This window comes from Kwoniella newhampshirensis, chromosome 13, assembly GCF_039105145.1.
Source record: "Kwoniella newhampshirensis strain CBS 13917 chromosome 13, whole genome shotgun sequence".
NCBI lineage: Eukaryota > Fungi > Basidiomycota > Tremellomycetes > Tremellales > Cryptococcaceae > Kwoniella > Kwoniella newhampshirensis.
Window position 1 is genome coordinate 647,391 of NC_089966.1, and position 24,790 is coordinate 672,180.

General features: G+C 50.0%; 8 protein-coding genes across 8 annotated transcripts; 5 read left to right on the plus strand and 3 right to left on the minus strand.

Annotated features, from left to right (window-relative positions):
• Positions 1-552: 552 nt before the first annotated feature.
• Positions 553-1,851, plus strand: IAR55_006201 (uncharacterized protein; the record flags this gene model as incomplete). Its single annotated transcript, XM_066949288.1, has 6 exons — positions 553-563; positions 643-1,008; positions 1,170-1,267; positions 1,342-1,400; positions 1,552-1,745; positions 1,815-1,851. 6 exons carry the CDS (start codon positions 553-555, stop codon positions 1,849-1,851), a joined length of 765 nt encoding a protein of 254 aa, XP_066800296.1.
• An 860-nt stretch (positions 1,852-2,711) lies between these two features.
• Positions 2,712-3,279, plus strand: IAR55_006202 (uncharacterized protein; the record flags this gene model as incomplete). The annotated part of the gene is made up of 2 exons (XM_066949289.1): positions 2,712-2,851; positions 2,907-3,279. The coding sequence occupies 2 exons, from the start codon at positions 2,712-2,714 to the stop codon at positions 3,277-3,279; spliced, it is 513 nt and encodes a 170-aa protein (XP_066800297.1).
• A 1,042-nt stretch (positions 3,280-4,321) lies between these two features.
• Positions 4,322-4,584, plus strand: IAR55_006203 (uncharacterized protein; the record flags this gene model as incomplete). Its single annotated transcript, XM_066949290.1, has 2 exons — positions 4,322-4,470; positions 4,521-4,584. The coding sequence occupies 2 exons, from the start codon at positions 4,322-4,324 to the stop codon at positions 4,582-4,584; spliced, it is 213 nt and encodes a 70-aa protein (XP_066800298.1).
• Positions 4,585-4,635: 51 nt separating this feature from the next.
• On the plus strand, positions 4,636-5,133 carry IAR55_006204 (uncharacterized protein; the record flags this gene model as incomplete). Its single annotated transcript, XM_066949291.1, has 1 exon — positions 4,636-5,133. One exon carries the CDS (start codon positions 4,636-4,638, stop codon positions 5,131-5,133), a length of 498 nt encoding a protein of 165 aa, XP_066800299.1.
• A 720-nt stretch (positions 5,134-5,853) lies between these two features.
• IAR55_006205 (uncharacterized protein) lies at positions 5,854-7,886 on the minus strand (the record flags this gene model as incomplete). The annotated part of the gene is made up of 10 exons (XM_066949292.1): positions 5,854-5,887; positions 5,950-6,048; positions 6,121-6,212; positions 6,284-6,466; positions 6,593-6,683; positions 6,743-6,797; positions 6,866-6,942; positions 7,026-7,120; positions 7,187-7,255; positions 7,323-7,886. 10 exons carry the CDS (start codon positions 7,884-7,886, stop codon positions 5,854-5,856), a joined length of 1,359 nt encoding a protein of 452 aa, XP_066800300.1.
• A 503-nt stretch (positions 7,887-8,389) lies between these two features.
• On the plus strand, positions 8,390-13,193 carry IAR55_006206 (uncharacterized protein; the record flags this gene model as incomplete). Its single annotated transcript, XM_066949293.1, has 20 exons — positions 8,390-8,653; positions 8,713-8,921; positions 8,984-9,176; positions 9,279-9,626; positions 9,686-9,853; positions 9,920-10,236; positions 10,299-10,561; positions 10,615-10,718; positions 10,771-10,890; positions 10,945-11,095; positions 11,144-11,281; positions 11,333-11,445; positions 11,524-11,642; positions 11,750-11,879; positions 11,940-12,003; positions 12,066-12,116; positions 12,181-12,374; positions 12,435-12,512; positions 12,643-12,864; positions 12,939-13,193. The coding sequence occupies 20 exons, from the start codon at positions 8,390-8,392 to the stop codon at positions 13,191-13,193; spliced, it is 3,501 nt and encodes a 1,166-aa protein (XP_066800301.1).
• Positions 13,194-13,477: 284 nt separating this feature from the next.
• IAR55_006207 (DNA polymerase epsilon catalytic subunit A) lies at positions 13,478-21,322 on the minus strand (the record flags this gene model as incomplete). The annotated part of the gene is made up of 13 exons (XM_066949294.1): positions 13,478-13,542; positions 13,644-13,770; positions 13,937-14,026; positions 14,113-15,627; positions 15,734-18,871; positions 18,928-19,113; positions 19,172-19,463; positions 19,511-19,716; positions 19,779-20,083; positions 20,142-20,460; positions 20,520-20,615; positions 20,680-20,805; positions 21,029-21,322. The coding sequence occupies 13 exons, from the start codon at positions 21,320-21,322 to the stop codon at positions 13,478-13,480; spliced, it is 6,759 nt and encodes a 2,252-aa protein (XP_066800302.1).
• Positions 21,323-21,815: 493 nt separating this feature from the next.
• Positions 21,816-22,952, minus strand: IAR55_006208 (uncharacterized protein; the record flags this gene model as incomplete). The annotated part of the gene is made up of 1 exon (XM_066949295.1): positions 21,816-22,952. The coding sequence occupies one exon, from the start codon at positions 22,950-22,952 to the stop codon at positions 21,816-21,818; it is 1,137 nt and encodes a 378-aa protein (XP_066800303.1).
• Between the last annotated feature and the right edge of the window lie 1,838 nt (positions 22,953-24,790).

Genomic DNA, 24,790 nt, shown 5'->3' on the forward strand with positions numbered 1-24,790 from the left:
GCCGGAGTTCCGCAACACATGCGCCGAATACTGACCTCTCGCTTCTGGAGTCGACTCGTAGGATCAGCGCAACATGATGCATGTTTCTCGAGTCATTGCAACGTCAGACTAATTAATCCGCTTGTCGGAAGCTCAACTACGCCCTGTTCGCGTCTGCACGTTGCTTTAATGAATTTAATGGCGTCGAGAATACGTGGAAACAACACCTCTGGCAGAAGTGGGAAATTTCGCGCGGTTACTCAAAATGTGTACAGACAGCCAGGACCATGAGACAGGGCTCCGACAGATCAGCACCATGCCAGCTGAGTCATCTGAAGCGCCTACATGCTGTGCTGGTGTATTCAGCCGTTCAAAAGATGGGACAAGTTTCACCTAAAGTACCGGTCAAGTGCCACATTTGTATCTCGCACTCGTAATTTTGATGCAGAGTGCCGTCATCGCATCCGTTGAAACCTCCATCTCGAGCATCCCAACTCCACCGACAGATACAATCACCCTTGTATAAAACATCTCTTACACAACACATAGCGCCAAAACGATCTGGATCGCAAGATGTTCAAAAAGTGAGATCACAGTTTCACCTTGATACTTTCCTCCTGCATGGAGTATGAAGTGCTAACTTGTGGCCTATTCTCGACCTAGATTTAACCCCAAAGAAGACGTCTCGTCTTCCACTTCGCTCAAATCTTCCGTACAGAGAAATATCAGATCGTCGATATTGATTCAGATCCCCTACCTCGCGCAACCAGCATGGAGAGATCCATCTTCCGCCGCCCTCGCTGCCGATCATGTTGACGCTGAAACCGCTGTCGAAGAGCCTGAACAGCCCACGGCAGGGAAAGGTGGAGGGGGAAAGAAGGGTGGGAAAGGAGGCAAGGGGAAGGGAGGCAAGGGGAAGGGGAAAGATAAGGAAGATGAGGGTGAGGGAGGTGCAGATGGTCAAGAACATGAAGTCCAGGTGATCGATGAGTTCTGGCCAAAGAAGGAGGCATTGGGTTTGACGAAATGGTATGTTGATCTCGCTACTTTAAGCTGAGCCGTAAACTCTGCACTGTCCAATTCCTCTGAACCGTACTCATCGAAATACGATGTCATGTACTACCTGCCGAAATTCCCGGATCGAATCAAGGAAAGCTGACTTGATATCATGTGTATCTCCCCTCATGCAGCCACGACAGAATATCACTCTTCACAGTCCAACAAATTCCCCTCTTCTTCCAACATTTCGACGGTCCATTCATTCCTTCGATGAAACTTTTACATAAATGTGAGTCAGCTGGTCGGACCTGTACTAGGCAGAGACAGAGAAGCTGATCCCTCGTCATTGTTGCGGATGACCAGACCCGGCAATGTTACCGCATGTCCAAATCGATAGAGGAGCCATCAAGTTTTTGCTTGCTGTGAGTGGGATGCTGCAAATACCTCAAATGTGTCCTATTCCCCCCTTTTCCTAGTCGTTGTGACCATCCCTAATCTATTGTGTCGTTCCCCGTCACTCATCACTTTTCCCTATACTCCTATGACCTATTTTACTGACTTTGTCACGCACAGGGCGCAAACATGATGGCACCCGGTCTTCTTTCCGCAGGCGGCAGATTACCCGACGGTCTTGAGAAAGACACGATCGTCGGCATCCACGCTGAGGGGAAAGAACACGCTTGTGGGATCGGGAAGATGACAGCGTCTAGCGAAGAGGTGAAAAAGGTCGGGAAGGGAGTGGCGGTCGAGGTGTTGTGTTGGATTGGGTGAGTATGGTCTCCTCGATATGCTGTTGGTTGCAGAGAGAATAGTGCTGATTCAGGCAACGGACACAGGGACGATCTGTGGAAGGTTGATACGATAGGTCTGTGAGCGGAGAAATGCATAATATGCAAAAACATGATAATATCACGATTGGAAACCATATTGTCCATTTCGAGATATCATGATGACTGTGTTCGATAACAGAGCTAAGGTGGATAGAACGATTCCCTGCTTTGTGTGACATAGATTCAGCCCGCATACTGCTTCTCACCCTTCCTCCCTTTTCTTCTTCCTGTCTGACATCATGATCCGATCTTTCATACATTTCTTTCATACAATCTTCACCTCTCTTCCTTCCCTTCTCTTTATAGTATCTAGTCTAACGGTCAAGAAACGTTCGCTCATCGTATCTTCCCTCACATACCCATCCTCGACCCTGTCACATTGGACGCTTATGTTTGGTGGACCAAGCGCCTTCAATCAGCTTCGGCCACCCTGGCAGATCCACCTTTTGCCGATCGTCTTCAGTGAAAGAGTAGATACCAAGATGGGAGGCCCTCTTCGTAGTCCAGTGGTGGTCACAGACGACTGGAAGGCGGTGGCGGACAAGTTTGATCAGCCGACTTCGTCATACACCGTAAGCCCTTTCACACCTTCTCACAATCTAAATCCGCTGAAGTTCACAGGCATGACGCAGCCGCTGCTCGCATCCGATGCCAGATTCTACCATTTCACATTGTAGCAGTGTTTGATGTCTCATTACGTCTTCGTAATGTAGTGTGTATACGTCTGTAACTTACTTGTCATACGACCATTGCAATCGCGAACCTTGTGATTCTCCGCTGAAATGCACACAAAAGACCTAACCCAGATTATCGGATGTAACCAAGTGATATAGGGGTGACAGAACATGCGTTTCATCTTCCATCGATCGTTACAATCTCCCAAGATATCTTCACACCCACACAATGAGCACTCCGTCAGGCGATACTAAAGGTGTCGAGTCTGTGCATCCCTATCACCGTCCACATACAAGTGGTACTGTCAGGCTTCAGTCGAGGGACGGAACGATCTTCACGGTGGATGCGTGGCGACTTGCTCTTGCGAGGTGAGTGTATGGCAATCTGTGGTGCGTGAAGAAGAGCTCACACCTGGTCGTTCAGCGTTGTCTTTCGAGACATGCTCGAGACCTCCGAGGCCGACTCAGAACCTGGCTTACCGGCCATCGATTGCTCAACACCGGTGCTCAAAGAAGCCAGCACACCAATAGAAACCGAGATATCGTCCCGCCTTTTGGACGCCTTTATCAACATGGTGAACGTCTCTGCGCCGTGTGTGCACCTCACTTCTTTCGATGATCTCAAAACCCTGCTTATATTCTGCGAGAAATTTGATTGTCAGAAGACCTTCACTGACAAAATCCGACAACGTCTGATAGACACAGCAAAGGGTGAAGAATGGGATGTACCTCTGCAAGAGATGATCGTCAAATGGCATCTCAGATACTTGGTCAGATATCCCGCGATGACTTCATAACGTCACCCACGTACCATCGTTTTTGGGATCGAATTCGCACGCTCACCCCTGCTTGGCAAGCGGACCTTCTGCAGTTGTGCTTGGAGGAGGCCCAAGAAGCACCTATCGCCAGGACCACATGGTTCGGAAGGAGAGGAAGAGAGGCTGTCACAGAGACCAAGATCGAACATGTTCTGACCTTTGTGACGACTTGGGACGATGTGGTACGCAAATTCCGGGTGAACCCCGAGAAGAGATGTGAGTCGTAGACGTTTGGTTCTACAGCTGACAAGGTCGGGACAGGACCAAGACCGGCAAACGTCAGCTCCCGGAACCTTTTTCGTACCATACCATACCTGCAATTGCACACTCTTGAGTTTCGACGGGAAGCACTGCTTCTCACTTCTAATATGTCACGTAGGTATACCTATGCCCCACTCCAATTTGTCTAATCTGTCCACATGAAATACAAGCTTCATCGAGTCTATTCGTCCCTGTTCAGGTTCTTCATTCACTTTGTAAACCTATCTGAACGATAAATTAGCCAACGCTCGAACCAGCTAGAGGGGAGATTGGGTTGTGGAGACAATTCAGCCCCGTGTTGGAACCTGGATGGGCAGCGACTGGATAATGAGATCTGGTGCCACTCTCCTTTGGTCCACAAAAGTACATGGCGTTACCGCGAAGCTGGAATCTACCCTCCGCCTACAGTTGATAGATGGGTCTTTGACGTAGCATTCGCGATCGATCCCTCTGAGAGACTGTCCTCCTCTGCCCTGGTTCGACCCTCAAGCAGGCAGAATATAGATCAGCGCCTCAGGGTCATGATGTCTTTCAGAGGCATCGCGGGCGACAAAAACACTTTTGAGCTCTGATTCAGGGATCAATCCACTTGAAACGCCATCATATCTTCTATTGTTGTATTGCGAGACTCGACTCTGGCGAGTCCATATCCGGCGGTCAGCATCGGACATATGGTGAAGGCTGACACTCTTGCAGTACCTGACAGTTTTGATTATCGAGTACCGCCTATTGCTTTCACCTGTTATACACCCCAAGCTCGATGGCCTCCTCCACCACCGCCACTCAACCTGTCGCCGCTCCGGCACATGGTCCAAAGATGCACTACTGCCACAATCGCGGCGATGTATCTCTCCGATCAAGCGATGGCATCGTCTTCAAGGTCGAATCTTGGCGTCTGGCCAGAGGCAGGTAAGTCACGACCGCTGATTGTGTGCAATGCCTGATGTAAAGTACCGTAGTACCGTATTCAAAAACATGCTCGAGCTCGCTCCACCACTGAACGATAACAACAAACGACGGTGAACCACTCCAGATGAGCCCTGTGATCTCGATTCGCCCAGTCATATCGTCGACATGTTCGTCAATCTCTTTAACGTGTCCACGCCGAGCGCGCCTTTCGCCCGATTTCAAGATTGCAAGGACCTGATGGCACTGTGTGACAAATTCGACTGTAGTTCCTCGATCATACAGGGGGTCCGAGCCAGGATCAAAGACCTGATTCCAGGTCGCCAGTGGGCTGTCTTGATCTATGCTGGGGAGAGAAAAGATGTGGAACTGGCCGTCAGTGTCCTCAATGACATGGATACCGAACATTTCCTGAAGAATTATAGAACATATTACCGGACTACTTTTGGACATCGATGTGTGGACGTACCACCGGAGGATATATTGAAGAACACGGACTACAAAGATCGGATGAGAATGCTGCCTAGCTCTTGGCAAGCCATATTGTATGATCTTTGTTGGTCCCAGGAAGACCGAGGATTTAATGAGAGGAATGACCAGTTGTCAATCAGTGATGACTGGGGTGTCATTGCTGAGAACTTCGTCCTTGGCGATCCGGAAGGGTGAGGTCAGTTGTCGAGAGTCTCTCAGCCACCTGCTGTAGCTATGAATTTGACAATACTGGGCGATTTGGTATCATGGGGCGAAGAGTCTGGATGTTTCAACGGTTAGCATGCAATCTTGACCAAGTGCGTGGCACTCCGTAGTCGAGAAAATATGTACCGATTCGCGATAGCCATGATACGTAGGGAATCTCTCTTTGGTGCATACTGTACTCGTACTACAATTGGCGCATTGTCTACCCCTCGTCCTGTTATGATCAACCCAGCCATGAACTAGGTTGAACCTTTTGTAGAATCATCATCCCCTGTCCCGGGAGTGGAGATCAGTCGAGATGATGGTCATGGCGATGTGTCTTTTCGTTCGAGCGATGGGATGATTTTCAAGACTGAGTCTTGGCCCTTGGCCAAAGAGAGGTGAGAAGACCCCTTCAACCGGACACAGCCCGAAGATTGACCGGCTACAGTACCGTATTTGCGAGTATGATCGAGGCGTCAAGACCATGGGTCTACAATGAGAACAGCGACCCGTGGATGTCGGCTTGGAGAAGCCAATAGAGCTCGAAGCTCCATTGGTTATTGTCAACTCCTTCGTCAATTTGTTCAACTCGGTGAAGGAGGTGCTCTCATGCAACGCCAAAACTCAAATTTATCATAAAGGTATACATTTCATTGTCCGGTATCATCCAGTACCTCCACACATCACTCGGTAGGCCCAGCCCCCTTCCTATGACTTGCCTCCCGCCATATATTGTTTGCCTCTGATGAGAGCACGGTCTCAGCCGAACCCTCTGCCTTCCCGCCGATCACGTACTAGACTTACAAAGCTGTAATCTTACCATCCTTATCGATCAACCTGTTCGATTCTGCCACACCGTACAGGAAATCCGGATCTCTGGCTGTCCCAAACCAGGCATACTTGCTGGGAGAGACAAAAGCATCATTAGCGCTCAGCCCAAAGAAAAGAGTATTAGGAAGTTGGGGGACCACTCACACGAGCCAATCCTGCTGGTCCATCCATTGCATGGTATCGGTCATGAACGCGCTGACCGCGTCTGGAGTGGGGTTGGGATGATTGGTGAAATCCTGCAACGTAACGAATATGAAATAGGTTTCTAAATGAATATTGCCTCGATGAGAGCACAGCCAACACTTACATAACATGCCCATTCGGCAAGGACGAGAGGTAACCCGAAGGTCTTCTGATACCCAGCCACAGTACCCTTAAAGTACTCGGCGTCAACCGTATAGATGTGCATCGACACATAATCAGGTTTGTAAGCGCAGTCTCCCCATTGATTGGCTGCAGTGTCATCAGGGCAGATGGCAGCGAAGAAGTGCTGATAAAAGGTGTCAGTGTCGAACGTGGATATACTCAGTGTCCGGTCGATTAATCTGCGCAATATGTTCAAGGCGATCATTTCGACCCATGTGTAAGGTGGTCACAGTGAGGGAAAGAGTCATACCTCAAGCCAGCTCTGGTTGGAAGCCATCGCCGGCGAATGAACCTTCACGCCAGGGTACTGCCTGCGAATTTGGGTGATCTGGGTCTTCCAGCTTCGAGAGTTGGCGATGCGTCAAAAAGGTCCTGCTCTCTTGAAAGAAATTTGACTCACGATTCGGCCGCAGCACCTGGCTCGAGGTAGTCTGATACTTGATTGGTATGGAGATCTGTAAAAATGGTAGATTGATCAGGCGCGTGTCAATTGTACGTGCGCACGACTGGGAGCCGAACGCACCAGGCTCGTTGTATCCCATAATCTCGGTGAAACCATCTTGCAATGGGTCGGAGTTGGGCAAGAAATCGATGTTGTATCTGTCACCAATTGGCACATGAGCATAAGACTCAGAGGCTGCGCTTTCCATCGCCAAAGTTGTAGTGAAGCAGACAAAACTCACAACATTGGTATGAATTCGCCGGAAATGGACACCCCATCGGCATTGAAGAGCCCTTGATTCCAATTCTTGTTCCAGTCGTACCACCACGAAATCGCCTGCAGAAGTATCCATTCAGCGAGAGGTCTGTAGCTTAGCGACCCGAGAGGTTAAAGCATACTTACAGAACCGGATGAGAAGAATTGAGCGACTGGAGCTGCATCTTTCTCTTGGACCGGCCAGCTGATTCCGACCTGAGAGTCACAACGGTAAGAAGTCATCAGCGCGATCTGGCTTTGCAGAGTTGTATGGCAAACTCACCTTGGTCCTCGCGCTAGGGATGTGGCTCGGAGATGTTGTGGTTATAACCGGATTAGATGAAGAGGGAGCGACGGGCGCGGCCACGGACAGGGACTGTCCCGCAATGGTTATCGTCGAGGCCAACGGTGCAACTGCCGAGCTGATTTCGGGCAAAGCTTGGCTGGCAGTTGCAGAGGTCAAAGCAGCAGTGGTGAATAGCATGTCAGCAGTAGAGCTAGCTGAAGGCTGGCTGCTTGATGTTGCGGCGACTTCTGGTGGGCCAGAAGAGGGGTCCACACTGCTTGTGCTTGTAGTGAAGGCACTGGAGGAGGCGTTGACGACGAAGGATTTGTTCTCGACAGCAGGTATGGTAGCTGGTACGGGCACCGAAGACAAGGACAGAAATTGGCTCGAGCCTCGGGTGCCAGAAACAGGGGAAGGAGTGTTCATGGGGACACCTGTCGTCCCGCTCTCAAGTGCCAAGATCGGCGTGGCAGACGCAGAACGAGATTTGCTTCGGCACACCCCCGCTGATGCAGAGCCGAAAACGGCAAGAACGGGTAGAAGATGATATGCAGACACCATGATATTACGTCTTGCTCTCCAGCGAAGGATATGGTAAAAGTGGGATTAGCGGCTTCTTGGGTGGAGCTGAAAGAGAGTATGAGTACAAATGAGTGTGGGCTTCACGATGACCAACAGTGAAGTCGGTATCTTGCCAGTGAGAAAGCTTTCAAAGAGAGGAGGTAAGTGGCTTCACCAGGAGTCAGTATGGATCTTGTTTCTCTTATATTACGACGTGCCATCCCTTTGCCAGACAAAGGAAAGCCAAAGGGGGCTTTTGCAGTGTAATCTAGCAGCCGTGAGGGGATTGATCGAATGCGTTTGAAAGGACTGCCACAAGCCACATCAAGATTAGGAATCTGATTCCGTTACTTCTCCACGTGAACCCCCGCGTCGAGAGACAACGATGAACAGTGAGTGATATTGGTCTGATCTATATATCAAGGACTTGAACGGTGTCGTGTCACAACCCATATTGCACCTACTTGATCACGTATCATCCTAGCTAACAGGGCACTGGCGTCATGCCCCGACCGGTGACCGTCACGTACACGCTTCATCCGACTTCGTCTCAGCCCTCGCCTATCCTCCACTCTGCCATCGCAGGGATTCGTGCTCATCTTCCACTGCGGAATCTCCATTGGAAGTCATCGTCTCGAACATCGTTACGGACCATACAAGAGTTGGATGTGGAGCTTGTGGAACTTGGAGAAGCTAGTACGTTGAGAGACATCTCGGGAAGCGTTCTCGAAGCCCCGCTCGTCAACCTCTGCCTAGTTGTCTGCGAGGTATGTCCAGCTCAGGTTATTTGACTGTGCTTGATAAACGCTGAAGCTCGGTCGAACAGGACGCGGAAGTGTACAAGAATCAGACCAAGAACTTTATCAGGGACTGGTTATCATTACTAGCAGCTCGACGGACTCCTCATGCACCATTGATTGTGCTCGTCAATCCGCCGAACATAGCCGAGAAAGCAGGAGGAAAGAGTGTATGGGGCAAAGACAAAGGTGTCCTCGGCAAGCTCAAGGCCGACTTCAATGTGGGAAAAAGAGATCGGTAGGTCCGCGCTGTGTCCCCCTCGTGCATAGACGGCTGACCCGCCGATCGGATGTGGGCAGATGCGTTCAGCTCAACCTACCACCGGCGGGGGCTAATGACCCGGCAGCGTGGCCGGAAGTCATCAACAAGCTGAAGGAAAGTCTCGTGACAGCTTTCGATGGCGCGATATTGGAGAGAGAAGAGGAGGTCAAGAGGGGTGAAGCTCAACGGTTGACGGTGGGCTGGAACTTTTGCACCTGGTTCCTACTCAAAGTAAGTCTCGCATCATGCATGATATAGTGGGAACGCTAGGCTACAGATCGATATAAATCTGAGAGACCTCATGCTGATGATGCAACAACACTCCTATCATAGGAATCTCTCGCCCAATCTTTCGAAGCGGTGAACCTTCCGGAAGACTCTCTGATCATCTACGAAGAGCTCGAAGCCTCGTTCTTTCAAGTGCTGAAAGAACAAAATCTATCGTGGTTTGGCAAGCTCGGGGCGACAGGTTCACTGGACGATTCATTACCAATACTGGATCCTACGGTCAAACCGTACAGGGACATGCTGAGGAATAGCGCTATCAGTATTTTCGACTTCAGAATTTATGTGTTCGCGAGGCAAGGAGTGCTGTTGGGGAAATTGGGAAGGATTACAGAAGTCGCGAAGCGAGGGCAATGGTTCGTTGCAAGTTTGACGAGGAGACTAAGAGAAAACGAGGTGAGTCGAAGAGTGATTTCGATAAGCATATATTCATTTTGCTGATCGGTATCTCTCAGGCAGATCTGGCTGAGCACTTCATCGAATCGTGGACATATACAGCGTGTATGGACATCGTCGCGAAATGTGATCAGTGGTCTCGGATAGACCGTCCAAATGGCGACTACACGGGATTGATAGCCTACGAGTCTGCTCGATCAGAGCTTCTAGACATCGCTCGTGTACAGGTGCGTGTCCTACGGAAGGTGTGGAAATGCTGTCGAGCAGATTCGAGACTGACTGATTTCATCTAGGTGGAGCGTCTTGGTGTCTCATCCGGTCTTCTCCCAAACAGGTACCCGTTCCAGCCTCCCTCAGCTCCTATATCATCATCGGCGGACGACGTACTGTTCGAATCATCGTCTAATGGCATGTCAGACGACGAAAACCCCGAGCCTCCGTCGTCACGTCCCGATCTATCGAACAAGCAGCTACTGGGGGCGATCTCCGATACAGAGACCTTCAGAAGGCTGTATCTTGATCTGACCAACAAGGCCATCCAAGCCTATGAGGCTTGTGGCAAGGTGAATTCGGTAGTGAGGTTGAAGACAGATCTTGCAGCGTTGGCTCTGTAAGTCACCTCTCGGGCGAGAAAGATCATGTGACTTTTCAACGCTAAATAAGATGATGTAGCTATTCAGAAGACTTTCAAGTGGCCTACGATCTATGTCGAGCGCTCGCCAAGGACTGTGCTGAGCTTCTTACATGGGATCCGGTCTCGAAATTCGCACTCGAAGGCGCGTTACGTTCACATCGAGAATTGAAGAAAGAAAAAGAGGAGGACTGGGAGAACCTCGCCTTGGCATACCTACGGGTATGCGCTCTAGTGTATGAGAGTGGGAACGAACTGCAAGCCGTCGTAGACGGTTTGAAGGAAATAGACACCGAGCAGGAAGGTCAGTGGGTATGGAGCGATTGTGGCTTCTAGCTGACGATTTGATGAGTGTAGTCGAAGGTCACAAGGCTTTTGCGATTCGATGCAGAGGTGATCTCGCTAATTTCGAGGACGACAGAACCGTGGTCGAGGTGGAAGTAACGAATGCATTGCAAATTGTGAGTCATGAGAACCGTCGCAAGCTGCCATGCACTAATGGAACGATATCAGTCTGTCGAGGTTGACAGCGTGGGTCTTGACCTCGCCAACTCAGAGGGAGAAGTCATTGCGTTCTCGACCGAGGAAGTGAAACTTCAGCCTGGAATGAATGCAGTCCGGTTATACTGTACTGTGCGTCAATTGTGATCCGCAGGCGTACTTGCATCGCTCATCGTCCATATCTAGACATCGACTCATGGCATCTATGCTCTACAAAGCGCAAACATTGGTTTGGGATCGATCTTATTCGGATATAGTAAGGTCGATGATGGTGCGAGATTGAGAATCAAGAGGAATCCGGAAGAAGTCGATGTCAGACTTAGGATGCCATACGATAGTAGGTCTGGTCTTAATTTGAACGGTATCTGGCTAATTATCCGCTAAGTCAAACTTGATGATGAAACTCGAGTGGTTGTCGAAATCAAGGCTGGTAAAACCTTGATGCGAAATGCTAGGATCGCTCTGAGATCTCTAAGCGGCGAGGTGGGATACATCCTCGATGAAGCAGTATGCGTCGATAGAGGTAAGCCATGCGACTAGCGATAAGAAGAGTCTGTTGACGAACATCTGACAGACTTAACGATCGACAACGAAACGGGGTTCGTCGCACTTGGTGTTATCGCGGAGGGGTCCACGTTACATGTGACCATACCATATACAGGAGTGCCGCAGGCCGAGTACGCAAAGGTGAGCAGAAATTCGACTTGATTCTGGCTCTGTATTCAGCAGAAATCGCACTGCTGACAGCGGAACCTACAATGCTAGGCGCAAATCATAGTACATTATGACGGATTGACGGGATACAGAGAATGGATCGATACCCAGAGCGTCTTTATGGGTCTACCTTTGACAGTCAACGTGCAAGATTTCTTCCGCCCGCAATGGTGAGTGCGCTGTCTTCGTCATGATTGGCCAGCAAATCCTCTTGTCCTGTCGCCAGGACCAGGAGTTACCATCTCTAAAAAGCTCGACTGACGGAAGGAAGTTGCAGTTTACTATCACATTTCACTATCGCATCTGATGGCAGAGAGTATCTGCGCGTAGCTTCTGTCAACCTCCAATCTTCCGACGGGGCTTCGTACTTGGTCGAAACCTGTGGCAGTCAGACCAATGAATCGATGGTGAGACAGGGTCTTATCGGTGGCGATATGCTGCGTCGGTAAGCTGACCGCTATGAACAGATGGTCAATCCAAATCAGCCGTTATCTTGCATCTTCAAGATCCAGCGGATGGAGAACGACAAGAGTGCGCAGATATATCTCCGAGCCATGTTCGTTCACCCGCTGAATCCCATGCCTATCCCTCAGGCTCGACCGCGGTCCTGCGGCTTGTCATCCGTTATCGAAGTCTTGAAGAAGGTATGTATCTGGGCGCGCGCGTTGTCCAGCCAGCTGAACTCCGCTAATCGTGGTGTCCATACAGAGATAAGGCAAACAGTCGAAACAGCTTTACTCTCAATTCCAAGGTTGTCCCGCATAGCCATCGGAAAGAGTACGAAAGAGGCCGTATCAGACCGTGTAAACTGGTTGCAACCTTATTTGCTTTCCCAGTCTTTGGACGATATCCTGCGGCCTTTCCTTGGAGATAACGACAAAGTAGTCAAGACGTTTTTGGGTGTGAGTTGTAGCTCTGAATTCATTCTTGTACAGTAGCTGACAAGTCACTCTCGATCAAAGGCACTTGCTCAAGAGACCGACGAAGCCAAGGAGGTATGGAGGACTTTGGAGATCCCGGTGGATGTGCCACAGAAGAGAGTGAGTCGCCATCGAATGTCAACCTCAGTCCATCCCGCTTGTCATCTCATAGTATATGACTAGATCGCGGATCCTTCTCCCCTCGGCTACCATATCGTTGGCTCTATTTGCTGATCGTTATGATGTCCAGCTCCTAACGACGGTTCGCATATCACCTGTCGGTCCAAGTGGACCAATATACGAAGGTCGTGCTATTGGCATGACCCTCACATTGCTTACCTCGTTCGCGTGGGTCGGGGAGGAGTCTCAAACTCGGGGAAAAAGGAAGGGTTTGATCTTCGACGTCCAAACCAATCCCGAGGATTGGCTTGTCCTTGGCAAGAAGAAGGGTTACTATTTCGCAGAGCCGAATGTGGGTATACCGTCCTCCCATATTCTGGCATTGGCATAGGATCGTGTCAGCTGACATGGTATTGCCTGAACCAGTCGCAAAAGGAAGAAACACAACAAATCGTACTGGTCCCAATGAGACCGGGGACATTGTTCCTCCCATCTGTCCATGTCGCCATACTGCCTCCGACAACAGATGCCTGGAACCAAGTCCCAACTCATGCGAATGGATCAGAAGAGATGCTCTGCGAGACGTACGTGGAAAATGCAGGAGAAAGTCTGAGGGTTTTACCTGCCGAGAGAGAAGTGACAAGTATCGTTCCTGTATCTGTAGGTGTGATGGAAGGTTAGGGACGGGGAGAGAGTTTAAGTGCTGCGAAGCGGTGGCAGGATCGGAAGAGAAACGCAACGATCATATACGGAGATCTGAGAAACCGACACAAGGGGCTTGAAGACGGATATACCCTGCATCGCAAAGATACCCTCAGATTACATGATACCTTCAATGCCGGAATCCGTATGCATATGCCAAGGTACAAATGAGAAAGCAATAGAACAACAATGCTACTAGCAGGAAGATGCGAGAAAATAGATTCTGATTGAGGTGTGAAGCGGGGCAAAGGAATGGGATCTAATTACCATCGGCTCAAGGTCTCTTCAACATATCCACCTGCTAAAGGTAACTCGTGATATTCGGAAACTGCGAACGAGAAAGAGACAATCAGCTCTGATCCGGACAGACATGTCGTTGCTGGACCAGCCAAGCGTGGCCGAGCCAAGCCGAACAATTCGGCAACTCACCACTCTTGATCATCTTCATCTTGGTCCTGAGCTCATTCCTGTTCAGAGAGGGTTTGAAAGAACCACCACATCCGCAAGTGGCAGCCAAATTGTCTGCTTTGGATTGAGAGCATTTCTGACATATCACCTGGAGCAGGAGTTGAATTGAAGTGACGATCAGCGCAAAGTCTTACATAGCTTGTCGATGCGAGAAAGGGGAGGAGCGGGCTGAAGAGGCACAACGTTCAAGGTGTATGTTTTCCCGCCCGGTCCGTAAAAGAGCGAAAAGGCGTGAGGGGAAAACCACAACTCACATCTTGAGTTTGATACATCGTCAGTAATCTGGTAATCATCTCGATGAGTGGTTGTTCGATTTGGAACCGATCGTATTCCGAATCGCATTTCTATTGCGAGATAGACATGGTCAGCCATAGCTCGGCCCATTCACTGCTAATCTAGCAGAATTCGGACCGGACATCGCTCCACTCACATGACAGACCCATGTTTTTCTTGCTGGAGGTAGAACCTCTCCCGATTGCGGATCGACGCTCGGTAACCTATCTGGATCTCTACAGAGATCCACATCCCTGATCGCATTACACCTCTTACAGATGACCATCTGAACTTCGATACTATCGCAAGGATTCCTGAACGTCGCTTCCGTCGAGAACTCTCTTGTTCCCACCAGATCGAGCAAGTTCCGCTTGAGGACCTGCACTTCAATCATGTGTTCCGAAGCCAGAGAGAAGACTTCGGTGATGGCTTTGATCAGCTCCAGAGTCGGGTTCGTTCGATCAGGTCTTGCACCAGGTAAGTCCGGGAAGGCAAGTGCAGCAGCTTCGTCAGGATCGATGTGAGATGTCGCTTGTCTTCTTTTCACCGCTGAGATATCCGCCAATAATCTTCGAGTAAGCGTTTGAGAGATACTTTTCTGAGCAGCCGCATTCTCTTTCTCCTTAGCTGGATTGATCGCCGAAGTGGTTTCTGCTCCAGGTAGATCGATATTGAGATTGTGGATCACTCTCAAGGGCGTTCGACCGTCCGTCGCGCCTCTCTTCGCAGAATACAAAGCGAAAATAAAACTAGCGACATTCCGTTCGAAAATCGGTTGCAAACTTCCTGGCAAGAAAGACTGGATGTTCCAATCCATACTGATCTCGAATCGTTGAGGTGGTGGGTCTCTACTTGAGGCAACATCCGGTGGAACTTTGACTCCACCGAAATTCGCAACGTCCATCCAGGTGAGATAGTTCCAGAATTGGGTGACGTCAATGACCAAATGTCGGAAGAGTTCTTGAGAGTTAGCGGCGGTGACCAGGTACTTCGCGAAAGCGTACGCTGACCCAGCATCCGGCTTCGTCGTGAGTAGAAAGACTCGATTGAAGTCCGCGTAGACGACCTGTGTGCCGAGTCGTTTGAATTCGGCCAGAAGTTGGAGGAAAGTCTTCCTCATGAGTCCGTGAAGGAACCGATACAGGGCTGGTTCGAACATGTTACTCCCTGATGAGCTTACCCATCGCCAGAATTGATCTACAACCAGGTCCGCCGGAGTGGCATGCACACCCTTCACGTGAGCTCGAGCTTTGTCGAGGAACCAACCTCGGACCATTGATTTCAGTACACCGAAAGTCTGTGTCGACAAGACTGCATCACCGAGCATAACCGCGGAGTTGGCTGTCCCTTTAGCGTATTCGTCAAGGTTATGCGAAGCTGAATCGAATGCGAGAGAACCGGATCCGCTCCCCTCCATTTCGTTGACCAGAGCAGATTGAAGGACAGCGTTGATGGCCAGATCGGATATGTCCATCTCGAGAACGACAGAGGAGTAGCACCCTCGCGTGGACATGCGAGGCGAGACGAGATCTTCACTGAGATTTGCATCTTCTTCTGATCCACCGAGATCAGGTCGAGGAGAGGCCGACCACCAGAGAAGCATGTCTTGAGCTTTGAGTCGTCGGGCGAACTCGATATCTGCCAGGAGAACAGGTGGGTCGGAACCAAGATTCTACAAAACGCCGTGGCTTCGTCAGCTTTATTCCGTTCGTACTGACACCGCTTCCCGTCTCACCACCTGTTCGCAACCCCTTGAAATGCTAAGAAAAGATACTCACGCCAACTGGGACGTCGTAATGAGCCGCAATCTCTATTTGTCCCCCTATCCAGCTCGACAGCCTCAAGTACTGTCCCACCATTCTCCTACTCGTCTGAAGAAGCCACATCAAGCTTGCTTCCTCCTCTTTACCCATCTTGAAGGTGATGAATGGGAATTCGGAGAAAATAGGTGCTCTTGCCTGATAGTATGAATGTTCGAAAGGTGAACATAGAGCCACCACATTCAGACCATGTCGAATCGCTTGCAGATCTTTCACCAATTGACGCATTGCGGACGCATCCGAAGGATGGTATGAAGTGTTGAATTCAAGTGAATCAGGATACGAGAAGACTCCCTTCTCTACCTTATCGATCCGTTCGGCGTACCATCTCGCAGGGTTAGGTAATTGCTGTCGATTTCTCGCGCCGTCGACCACATAGACCTTTGCGGGGGTATTGGGAGAGAAAAGACCGATCAGATGTCGAGAATTGATTGTGGCATGGAAGAGGAAGTGATATCGGATGCCCCGCCCTTCGTCGAGATATTTATGGCGGATGACGCTGGTACCCGGTCTTTCGAGATCCGCCAGATCGAAACCTTTGTCCAGACCCCGATTCAGTCCACCAAGTGCTGATGAACGAAGCGTACAGCTTGTTCCAAAATTGAGAAGAGCTCGGATCATAAGCGGAACCTGAAGCTCGTAAGCCCCATCGACATTGGGGTTGTTGATTAGACTTGAGAAGTGTGATTCTCCTTCCACGAACAACCCCTCGTCTACCAGCAGCCTAAACAGATGTTGCGCTGTTTGACCTCTGGGTAGTGTGCGCGCCACACTGGTCGCTTCGTATCGGTCGGAGAAGGTCCCATCTTTGGGCGGAGCCTTGAAATTTAGGTAAAATTCTCTAGGTACTCTTAATCGCACAGATTGGAAAGTCCCGTCGATGGCTAACCACAATCGATACTCTCCTGATCGGCTGGTCGCAGCTACCTGAATGACATCCCACTGTCTGGTCGCAAGGTTGATCGATCGCGTTCGCAACATCGAAGATACAGTGCCATCCTGTCTGGGCGCAGCCTTTCGAGCTCGAGATCGCTCGATACGTTGCTTTCGCCATTGTGTTTTCATCGCGCGGATGTAACCCGAATAGTCTTCCGTTGGATCGGGTACAGGCTCTGGCGTCTTTTGTCTGACCACTCTCTTCTTCTTGTTCACTACCGCCATCTTTGGACCACTCTTGTTCATGCCCATGTCTTCGATGTCTCCCGCCGCGATGACAGCAGCAGCAGCGGTAGTGCGCATCTTGGCGAACATATCTGTCAACTTGTGTTGTTGGAACTTGTCCTCCTTTGCTGCTACTCTCTTGAAAAGCCAGTCTGGATGTCGGATCCTTGGAACTGGGTTCGCAACCTTTTGCAATGCTGCAGGGATGGTGATGAGTTTCTGGATGACGGATCCTAGTCGTTCGGTGTAATACGCCCAGTCTAAGATGGTTCGGAGATCGAAGTCGACCAGACTGTTGTCTTTCAACCACTTTCGCAGGAAATGTCGTTTGATCGGTTCTTCAGCTGTGAAGATGGCAACGGGGATAGCACGTTCTGTGACAGGAGCACCGTTGGGTTTTGCCGAGATGATAAATCGACATGAAAGACCTTTATCCTTCACCATCTGTTCTCCCAGGAACTCGGCCAATCTTCTTGCCGTACTGATCGACGTCGACTTCTGAGTTCCGTATTCAGCCAGCGTTTTCGACATACTTCGATTCTCGGCGATAAGATCGACCAGCTCATCATCGTGCAAACTGGACGCCTTGCTTTGAAGAATATCGAGCCATTGATTCGCCACTACCGCGACTTGCGCATAACACTCTTCCGTTGTGGAGCCGAGCAGGAATTTGTCGAAGATTTGAGATTGGAAGATTTTGATGAGTTGAAGCTCTCCTCGTCGTTTGATCTCGAATCCTTTCAATTCAGCTAAAGATCCGTCAGGGTTAAATACAGCATATCGCTTCTTCAACAGCCTATCTTCTTCCTTCGAGGACGGCAAGATCATTGCTTTGTAAGGTCCGTCCAATTCGAAGAAAATACTGTTCTCCTTTTTGACCCGATAGGTCCCGGTATCTTTGTCGATCAATTCGTGGTATTGCTCATTGGTGAACTGCGCGTGTACGAGATGGTTGAGCATGGTGCAGGGATATGAAATACCGAACTTCTTGCCGTTTTTGAGCTTGAACTTGAAGTCTTCTGGGAAGACTCCGGGAAGCATACACCAGATACCATCGGTGTCCAGCTCGAGGGGTCGTCCAATTTGTTCCACGAGTTGTCGAGCCATCTGAATGATGGTAGCTCCTGTCAGACAGGTGATGCCGGCCATCTCCATCGAGTACCATCTCGCTCCTTTTCGCATAACATAACCGTAAAAGGAATTCAAGATACACTTGTGGGCCAGTTGTAGCGAATCGTAAAGCACGACCATCTTCTTCGCTTCTTCGACGGCGTTGACAACTCCACCTTCTTCGATCGCTTTATCGAGGTTCTTCTTCCAGGTCTTGTGCAGACCTTTGTACTCATATCGACGATCTCGGAAGTCACGGACAGTGTCGATGTAAAAGGAGTTTTCTCTTTGACAGATGATAGCGGTCTTGGTGACAATCTTCGTCTCGTGAGTCTTCCGATAGACCTTTCTTGAGTAGTCACCGAGTCGTTTGTGCATCAGCGCCGATTGTTCGCCCTGAGCAAGGTCGATAAACCGTCTTTTAGGACCATTTGGAAATTTGGGTGGGAACAGCTCCTGTTCGAGAGCATATCGGACCATGTTAATCTCGTCTCGCTTCGCCGGGAAGTATTCGCCTCTCCAAGCCCACTCCATTCGTCTGTCACAGGTCTTATCTGGTTTGTTGTAGTCGCACACGGCACAGTCCGCTTCATTCTTCATCGAGTCAGGTTGAAGTCGATTTGACAACATGACATTGGGATACATGGCGGCGACATCGAGGTGGTAGATCAACGGTTTGTCGAATCGATTGGGGTGATCCCGCATGAGCTCCAGTGCAGATTGGATTTCTGTCTTGACTTCTTCGTAGTTTTCGACATCATCCAGGCTGATCTGCCCTTCTTCGATGAGAGAGAACTTAAGAGCCGCGTCTAGATCGCCGATGAGCTATTGTGGGTCATGTTGTCAGTTTCTGACCATGGTGTCGAACGACCTGCACCAACCTGGTCCATAGCAGTGGGGTCCACCTTGAAGTTGGTCGGGATATCGCTTCTGAACACTCCGGCTTCGAGTGCTTCCACGTGTCCACCAACATACGTCTCAGACGATACTAAGTGGCCTTCATACGTGACTCCGTGCGGTTCTTCATGTCGGTTAGGCATGATGATGTGAGCGCTGTACGCTTCCACCTGGTGATGACGAATTAGCATCGAAATGTGCCCCCGACGAGGTCCAAACTGCGCTCACCATCAACAATGTCTCGCAAAGCGTTCCACTACCCTTTCTGAGCACTTCATCAGGGTTTAACGGAATGATATTACAAAGCGAGAAAATGAACGGGTGGATGTATTTCATGTACAGGTAGTACGTCGCAACAGCGTCGGACACGGAGTATTGAGCGAGAATCTGTGGTTGTTCGATAGCATAGGGAGTCATGAGTTCTGGGTCAAGATCGATGGGATTGTAACCTAGTTTGGCAGTTGTGACGGCTTTCAGACCTTGACTTCCTTGTGGAAGATAAGAATCTCGTTTCACCCATCTAGAAAAGATCAGCTTTAACGTTTAGTAAGTCTCTGCCGAGCTCACCTGAAACAGTCCATGTGCATGGTCGATCTGGATTTATACTCCAGTTCGTTGTCCGGTTTGAACCCAATCTCGTCAAACATGCTGATCCCATGTATCTTCGCACGCACATCGACAAAGGGGAAGTCGAAACTGTCACCGTTATAGGTGGCCATGACTGTCGGCTTGGATTCTCGGATGTGTTCGAACCAACGACGGATCAAGGCGGGCTGGTGAAATGGACAATATCAGTACCAGCTCGATTTCCAATGGCAAAAGCTCTTTTGCTAACCTCATCTGGTTCATTGAACACTGTGAACTCCCCTTGATACTCCTCCTTAGGTGTGTATTCGAAATCGTCAATATCCTCCCCCACAATCTCCCGGTTGGTGATCAGGTATCCTTGCCCATCGATCATGTACGATATCATCATGATCTGATCTGTTTGTTGATCTGGGAATTTGAGAGGTTGTTTCGTAGTCTCGATGTCGTACGCCATGACAACAGGCTCAGCACGCTTGACTAGTGACGGTATTCTTTCGAACGTGATTAAGCCAGTATGGGATGTGACGGTGTACCATAAACCCACTCGCACATCTGAGGCATGGTCAGCTACCGTTGTCGCCGACTGATGAGGTCAATAGAGCTAACTCACCCAGGTCGATCGCTACTCGTAGATAGTAATTTATGTCGTGTTCTCTGATATCGATGATACAATCTGACGGTTCTCTATCCCGTCTCTTCTTTCCTTCATCTTCCGCTCCCCAGGCTTTTTCTGCTCGATCGTCATCAAAGCCACCATCGTTCATTGCCCCCTCGGCACCGATGACATCGGCATATGCATCGACAGCTGTGAATTTGGCTGAATTTGATTCTGCTAAAGGGAGGACCTCTCGTCGTACTGACTGCAGATCCGAAGTGTTGTGGAAGAAGAGTTTGAGGAAGATGGGTGGGGCGGACAGGAGGTGATTAGGCTACCAAGGAATGGTTGTGAGCCATCACCGTGGTATGACCCGCTCGAAGAGTAGCTCACCAAGCTGAGATCCCATTTCTTTTCCCTTTCTATCCGTATCAAAACACCCTCAAATTTTTTCAAAAGCCACTCCTCAACAATGGTCTCGGTACCATTCTAACATGTATCGCTACGTCAGCTTGGACAGTCTATGAGAAGAAGCGGTATCCTTAAGGCTCACTCGACATGTAACGTAGAGATATGGCTCATACGGTACGGTCGCCTTGAACATGCCTCCGTCATCTTGAATGAAGTAGAAGTCTACGGCTGCAAGTCCGCCAGCATGAGTCGAGCTCTGTGCGAGAGTCTGAACGGAGACGGAACACAGCGTCAGCGCTTAGCTCTATTGATGAGCACATAGTCCAGTCAGACGCAATCTGATCTTTGCTTAGCTAAACAGGGATCTCCTCCAGCCCATCGCTTTGGCCAGTGTCCCCTGTCCTCTGTCTCGGTTCGATCCGCACATCATCGATACCATAACGCTCGCCTGCCTCACCCGACCCAGTGTCACAGACACCTTCTCAGCTCACCTGATGCATATTGACCAACCAACCAATCTTCTTCTCCCCCTCAGCTTTCGAGCTTTCGAACCTCCAGAACCCCAGCTTCTCATCGATCTCATCATACACCTTGACCTCCTCAAACTTCTCCTGAGCGGCCGTCCCATCGTCCTCCCTCGTCGGTTGAGGTCGATCTATCCCATATGCTACTCCCCCACTCTTGCCGCCGCCGCCACCTCGACGTTTCCCGGTGAATCGGGTGTTGGAAGAGGAGGAAGAGGAACCGCCACGTCCCCTACCTCGGAAAGAACCTCTGTATGACATCGGAACGCGATATGATTCAGGTCACTGACAGAGGGTGAGGTGCTAGGGAGAGAGGAAAAGGGGGTTCGAGGATTGGATAGAGGATCGAGAAGAGAGGAGCAAGTATTCAGTTGTTATTGAACGGAACGATAGGATGGCAAATCGTGGATAATAAAGGCTCAGGAAAAATCAATGACCACAGGGCGCAAGGACGCGTCGCGTACACCATAACGCGTATCTTTTCCGTCAAATGAGCAATGTTCGTCGTATGGGGTCCCACAACCTCATTTCAGCAGATAGCCAAGTAGCTCATGAGGCCAAGTGCATATGCTATGGCTATGTGTACCCTATCCGTCTACGACTACTATCATTTGATGTGTACAAAAATCGACTCAATGACGAGGTAACCCCGAAGAGAGCCTGAGACCAATGGAGATACAATCGTCACAATCGAAACACAGACACTGATACACTTCGGGAAACAGTTCACGATCACGCACGATTTGCTGTGTGGTCAAGCTATCACGCCTCTCAGACCGCTACCCTTCCATCCTTTCTTCGCCCAGCTTGCCAAAGACCGTTTCTTTTCCATGTTCAAGTCTACCGCCGAATCAGACTTGACTGAAGGTGAAGGTGATCCCGATCGATTCCGACCCATCAACACGGCCGACCGTTCTTCCGATTCCGGATCACCGCACTCCTTCTTCTCCGACACCTGTTCGGTCATAGTCTGTGATCTTGATCTGGAAGGGGAACGTTCGATGTGACACGTTGAAGATTTGCTGTCCCTCGCTCTGCCCATGGTGGAAAGTCTCGAAGGTGGTTTCTTTCCTACGGATGAATGGGACGAGAGACATCGCACTCTGCCTTCGGAATCGAATGCTAATCTGCCGGTCGAATGACTTCGAACGATCAACGGTCGTTGAGTCGTTATGGGACAAGAAGTCGATCGAGACCCGGTAGCTCCACCAATACTAGAAGAAGATGAAGATGCTGGGGGAAGTGGTGAATCGATAGAGAGGCATATGATACTGGTTGACGAATCGGTGCGTGAGATGCTACTTTGCGTTTGGGATTGAGGTTTTCGAGGAGCGGAACATAACCAGATTCCAGAGCAGGAGGACGATGGTTTGTCCACAGGTGTGAGGGCCGGTGAAGCTCGAAGAATAGATTTGGGTGTGGTGTTTGGCGATCTGTTGGAAATTGACGCAGAGGGAATGTCCTCGATTTCCGAGGATAGAGCCAAATCGGCAGAAGCAGGCGAACTAGGGGTGAGGTATGTTTTGTAGTCGCTGGGTGGGAGTCGTACACCTGCTCCGGTCTTGGTAGATGGTGGTGTCAGAAGGGTAGAGTCGAATGAGAGATCCTCATCGTCGACGTCGTTGTCTAGAGGGGGTGGAGTCCTGACGGGAGAGGGATACGAGAGAGTGTCGATACCGTTCATCATTGCTCGTTCCTTCGCTTCTTGCTTGAACGACAAGATCTCGTGCTCCGACGTCAAGCCAAGTTCCTCTTCCATGAATCTGATCTTCTGTTTCTTTGTCTTGTCCTTACAAGGTGGTAACAACCGGCCATTAGTCGAGGTCTCGTCGCTGCTCTGCGAGAGGGCAGTGGTCGCACACGACACAAAAGAGGTCATAGCGCACGGCATGGTGGAGCATGTGACTGCGTTGAGGGATCGTAGGATGCTAGAGGTGGTCGGGAATAGAGAATGTGATGGTGGGAGGAACACGCAAGATTGCTGTAGTCGAGGATTGTGGTGCTCTCCTCGGATGAGATGGCGGCAGATATATTGTGGGTTTCAAAAGGGGGGAGGGGAGTCCGGATGCATGCTATCAGACACCCATACCCCTTCTATAGCTTTTCGTCCTGTGCGCCAGGTACATAATGGCAAAGAACGGATGAGGGATAAGGAGGTCGACTACAGATCTACCAAGTTCTCGACACCCTTACTTTTGGTATCTTGGGTTTGTGCTTTGAAAGAAGGAGGCGCTCTCATAATTTGAGAGGGCAGAGCAAAGGGGCCGGGGGGGGGAGGGGGAGAAGATCACAGTGATGAGCGCACTGTTATCATATGCAATGGATTAGATTGATCCAGAAGGTGAATAACCAGATGGGGTCTAGATGTAAGACAACTGTCTTTTGGTTCTGTACGTGCCTCATGTGGAGGATTTGTAGAAAAGGATTATTGCCACAAGTGGGAAAGGGCGTTTGGATTTGCAAGTTGTAGGTGGGCGTGAGACATGTCCAGGATGGGACCTGATCGTCTCTCTCTCTCGTTATATCTTCACCCTTCTGCCCTGCAGGGGGGATTCATACCACCGTCAACTACGACACATCGTGTCAGGTGATGAACGTGATATGTGTAGCTACGAGAAGCTGTGCGACGCAGTGCGAGCAACGCCCAAGGGAAGGTTAACGGGGATGGATAGGTGTCTCCGATTGGGATTCGTTGATCGGGACAATCACGTACTCGTACTCGCACTGTTTTGGTGCCATCCTTGGTTGATTCGTATTCGTACGCCATTCTATTTCAGGAATGCCTAGAGATCTTGGATAGGATGGATATTCAAGGGTGCAGTCACGCGAGCTGTCGTCTGATGCGGGACGTTTCCTTTGTGGGTGACATGGCAACGTGAGCAGCAGCAGTGAGAAGCCTCTGCTGTGTGGCCAGAAGGCAGAGGGCCTGAAATAGCAGTGCTGCCTGGAAGCTCGCTACTCCCGTCCAATCGATGTGTCAAAAATAAAAGTATGATACTTATCTCCTATTCTTATTCACAAACATTGTTTCTCCACCACACGTCTGAGTACCTCGAGGGTTTGCAGGTATCTGGAGCCAGATGGTTGATAGATCAACTGATCCGGGATCAATGTCGGTCCGTTTTGATATGTATACGTGTAGTACAAGATGACCTGCGGGATGCCATTGGGTCGAGGAGGGATGATGATATGCAGTGCACAGAGTGACTGTATCGGTCTGGAGAAGTGAAAGTCTCAGTGTTGTGCGGACTATGCGCCACTTTACATTCTGGGTATCAAAGCACCACCCAATGGATACGAGAAAGACCTGTGATTCGAATTCAAGGAGGTGTCGCCGGCCCAGACGTCGACGGGCATGATATCAATGTCGTGGCATGACATGTCAAGTGCGTATCGGTAAGTTATATTTGGCTTGATCGACCTCGCCTCGTCTCTTGAGTTATTGCTCTGTGTATCCCGTGTTCGTCCATGGAAAGCTCTCTCTCAAAGGTGATCATGAGCTGAGCAATCCGCAGATCTGTCGGACAGGTGAATTCCCAGCCATAGATGGCCGCGTGATTTCTTCTGAACGTCTACAGGTCGATGCACAGTCAATGTACCGCTTAGATCTCCGCTTCATATGATGGATGTGTATCAGACATGCAAAGACATGATCTTGTATATAGGACATGGATGGTGTTACGCGTCTTCAGAGGTACCCCCACCCCTCTCTACCATGACGTGCTGGCT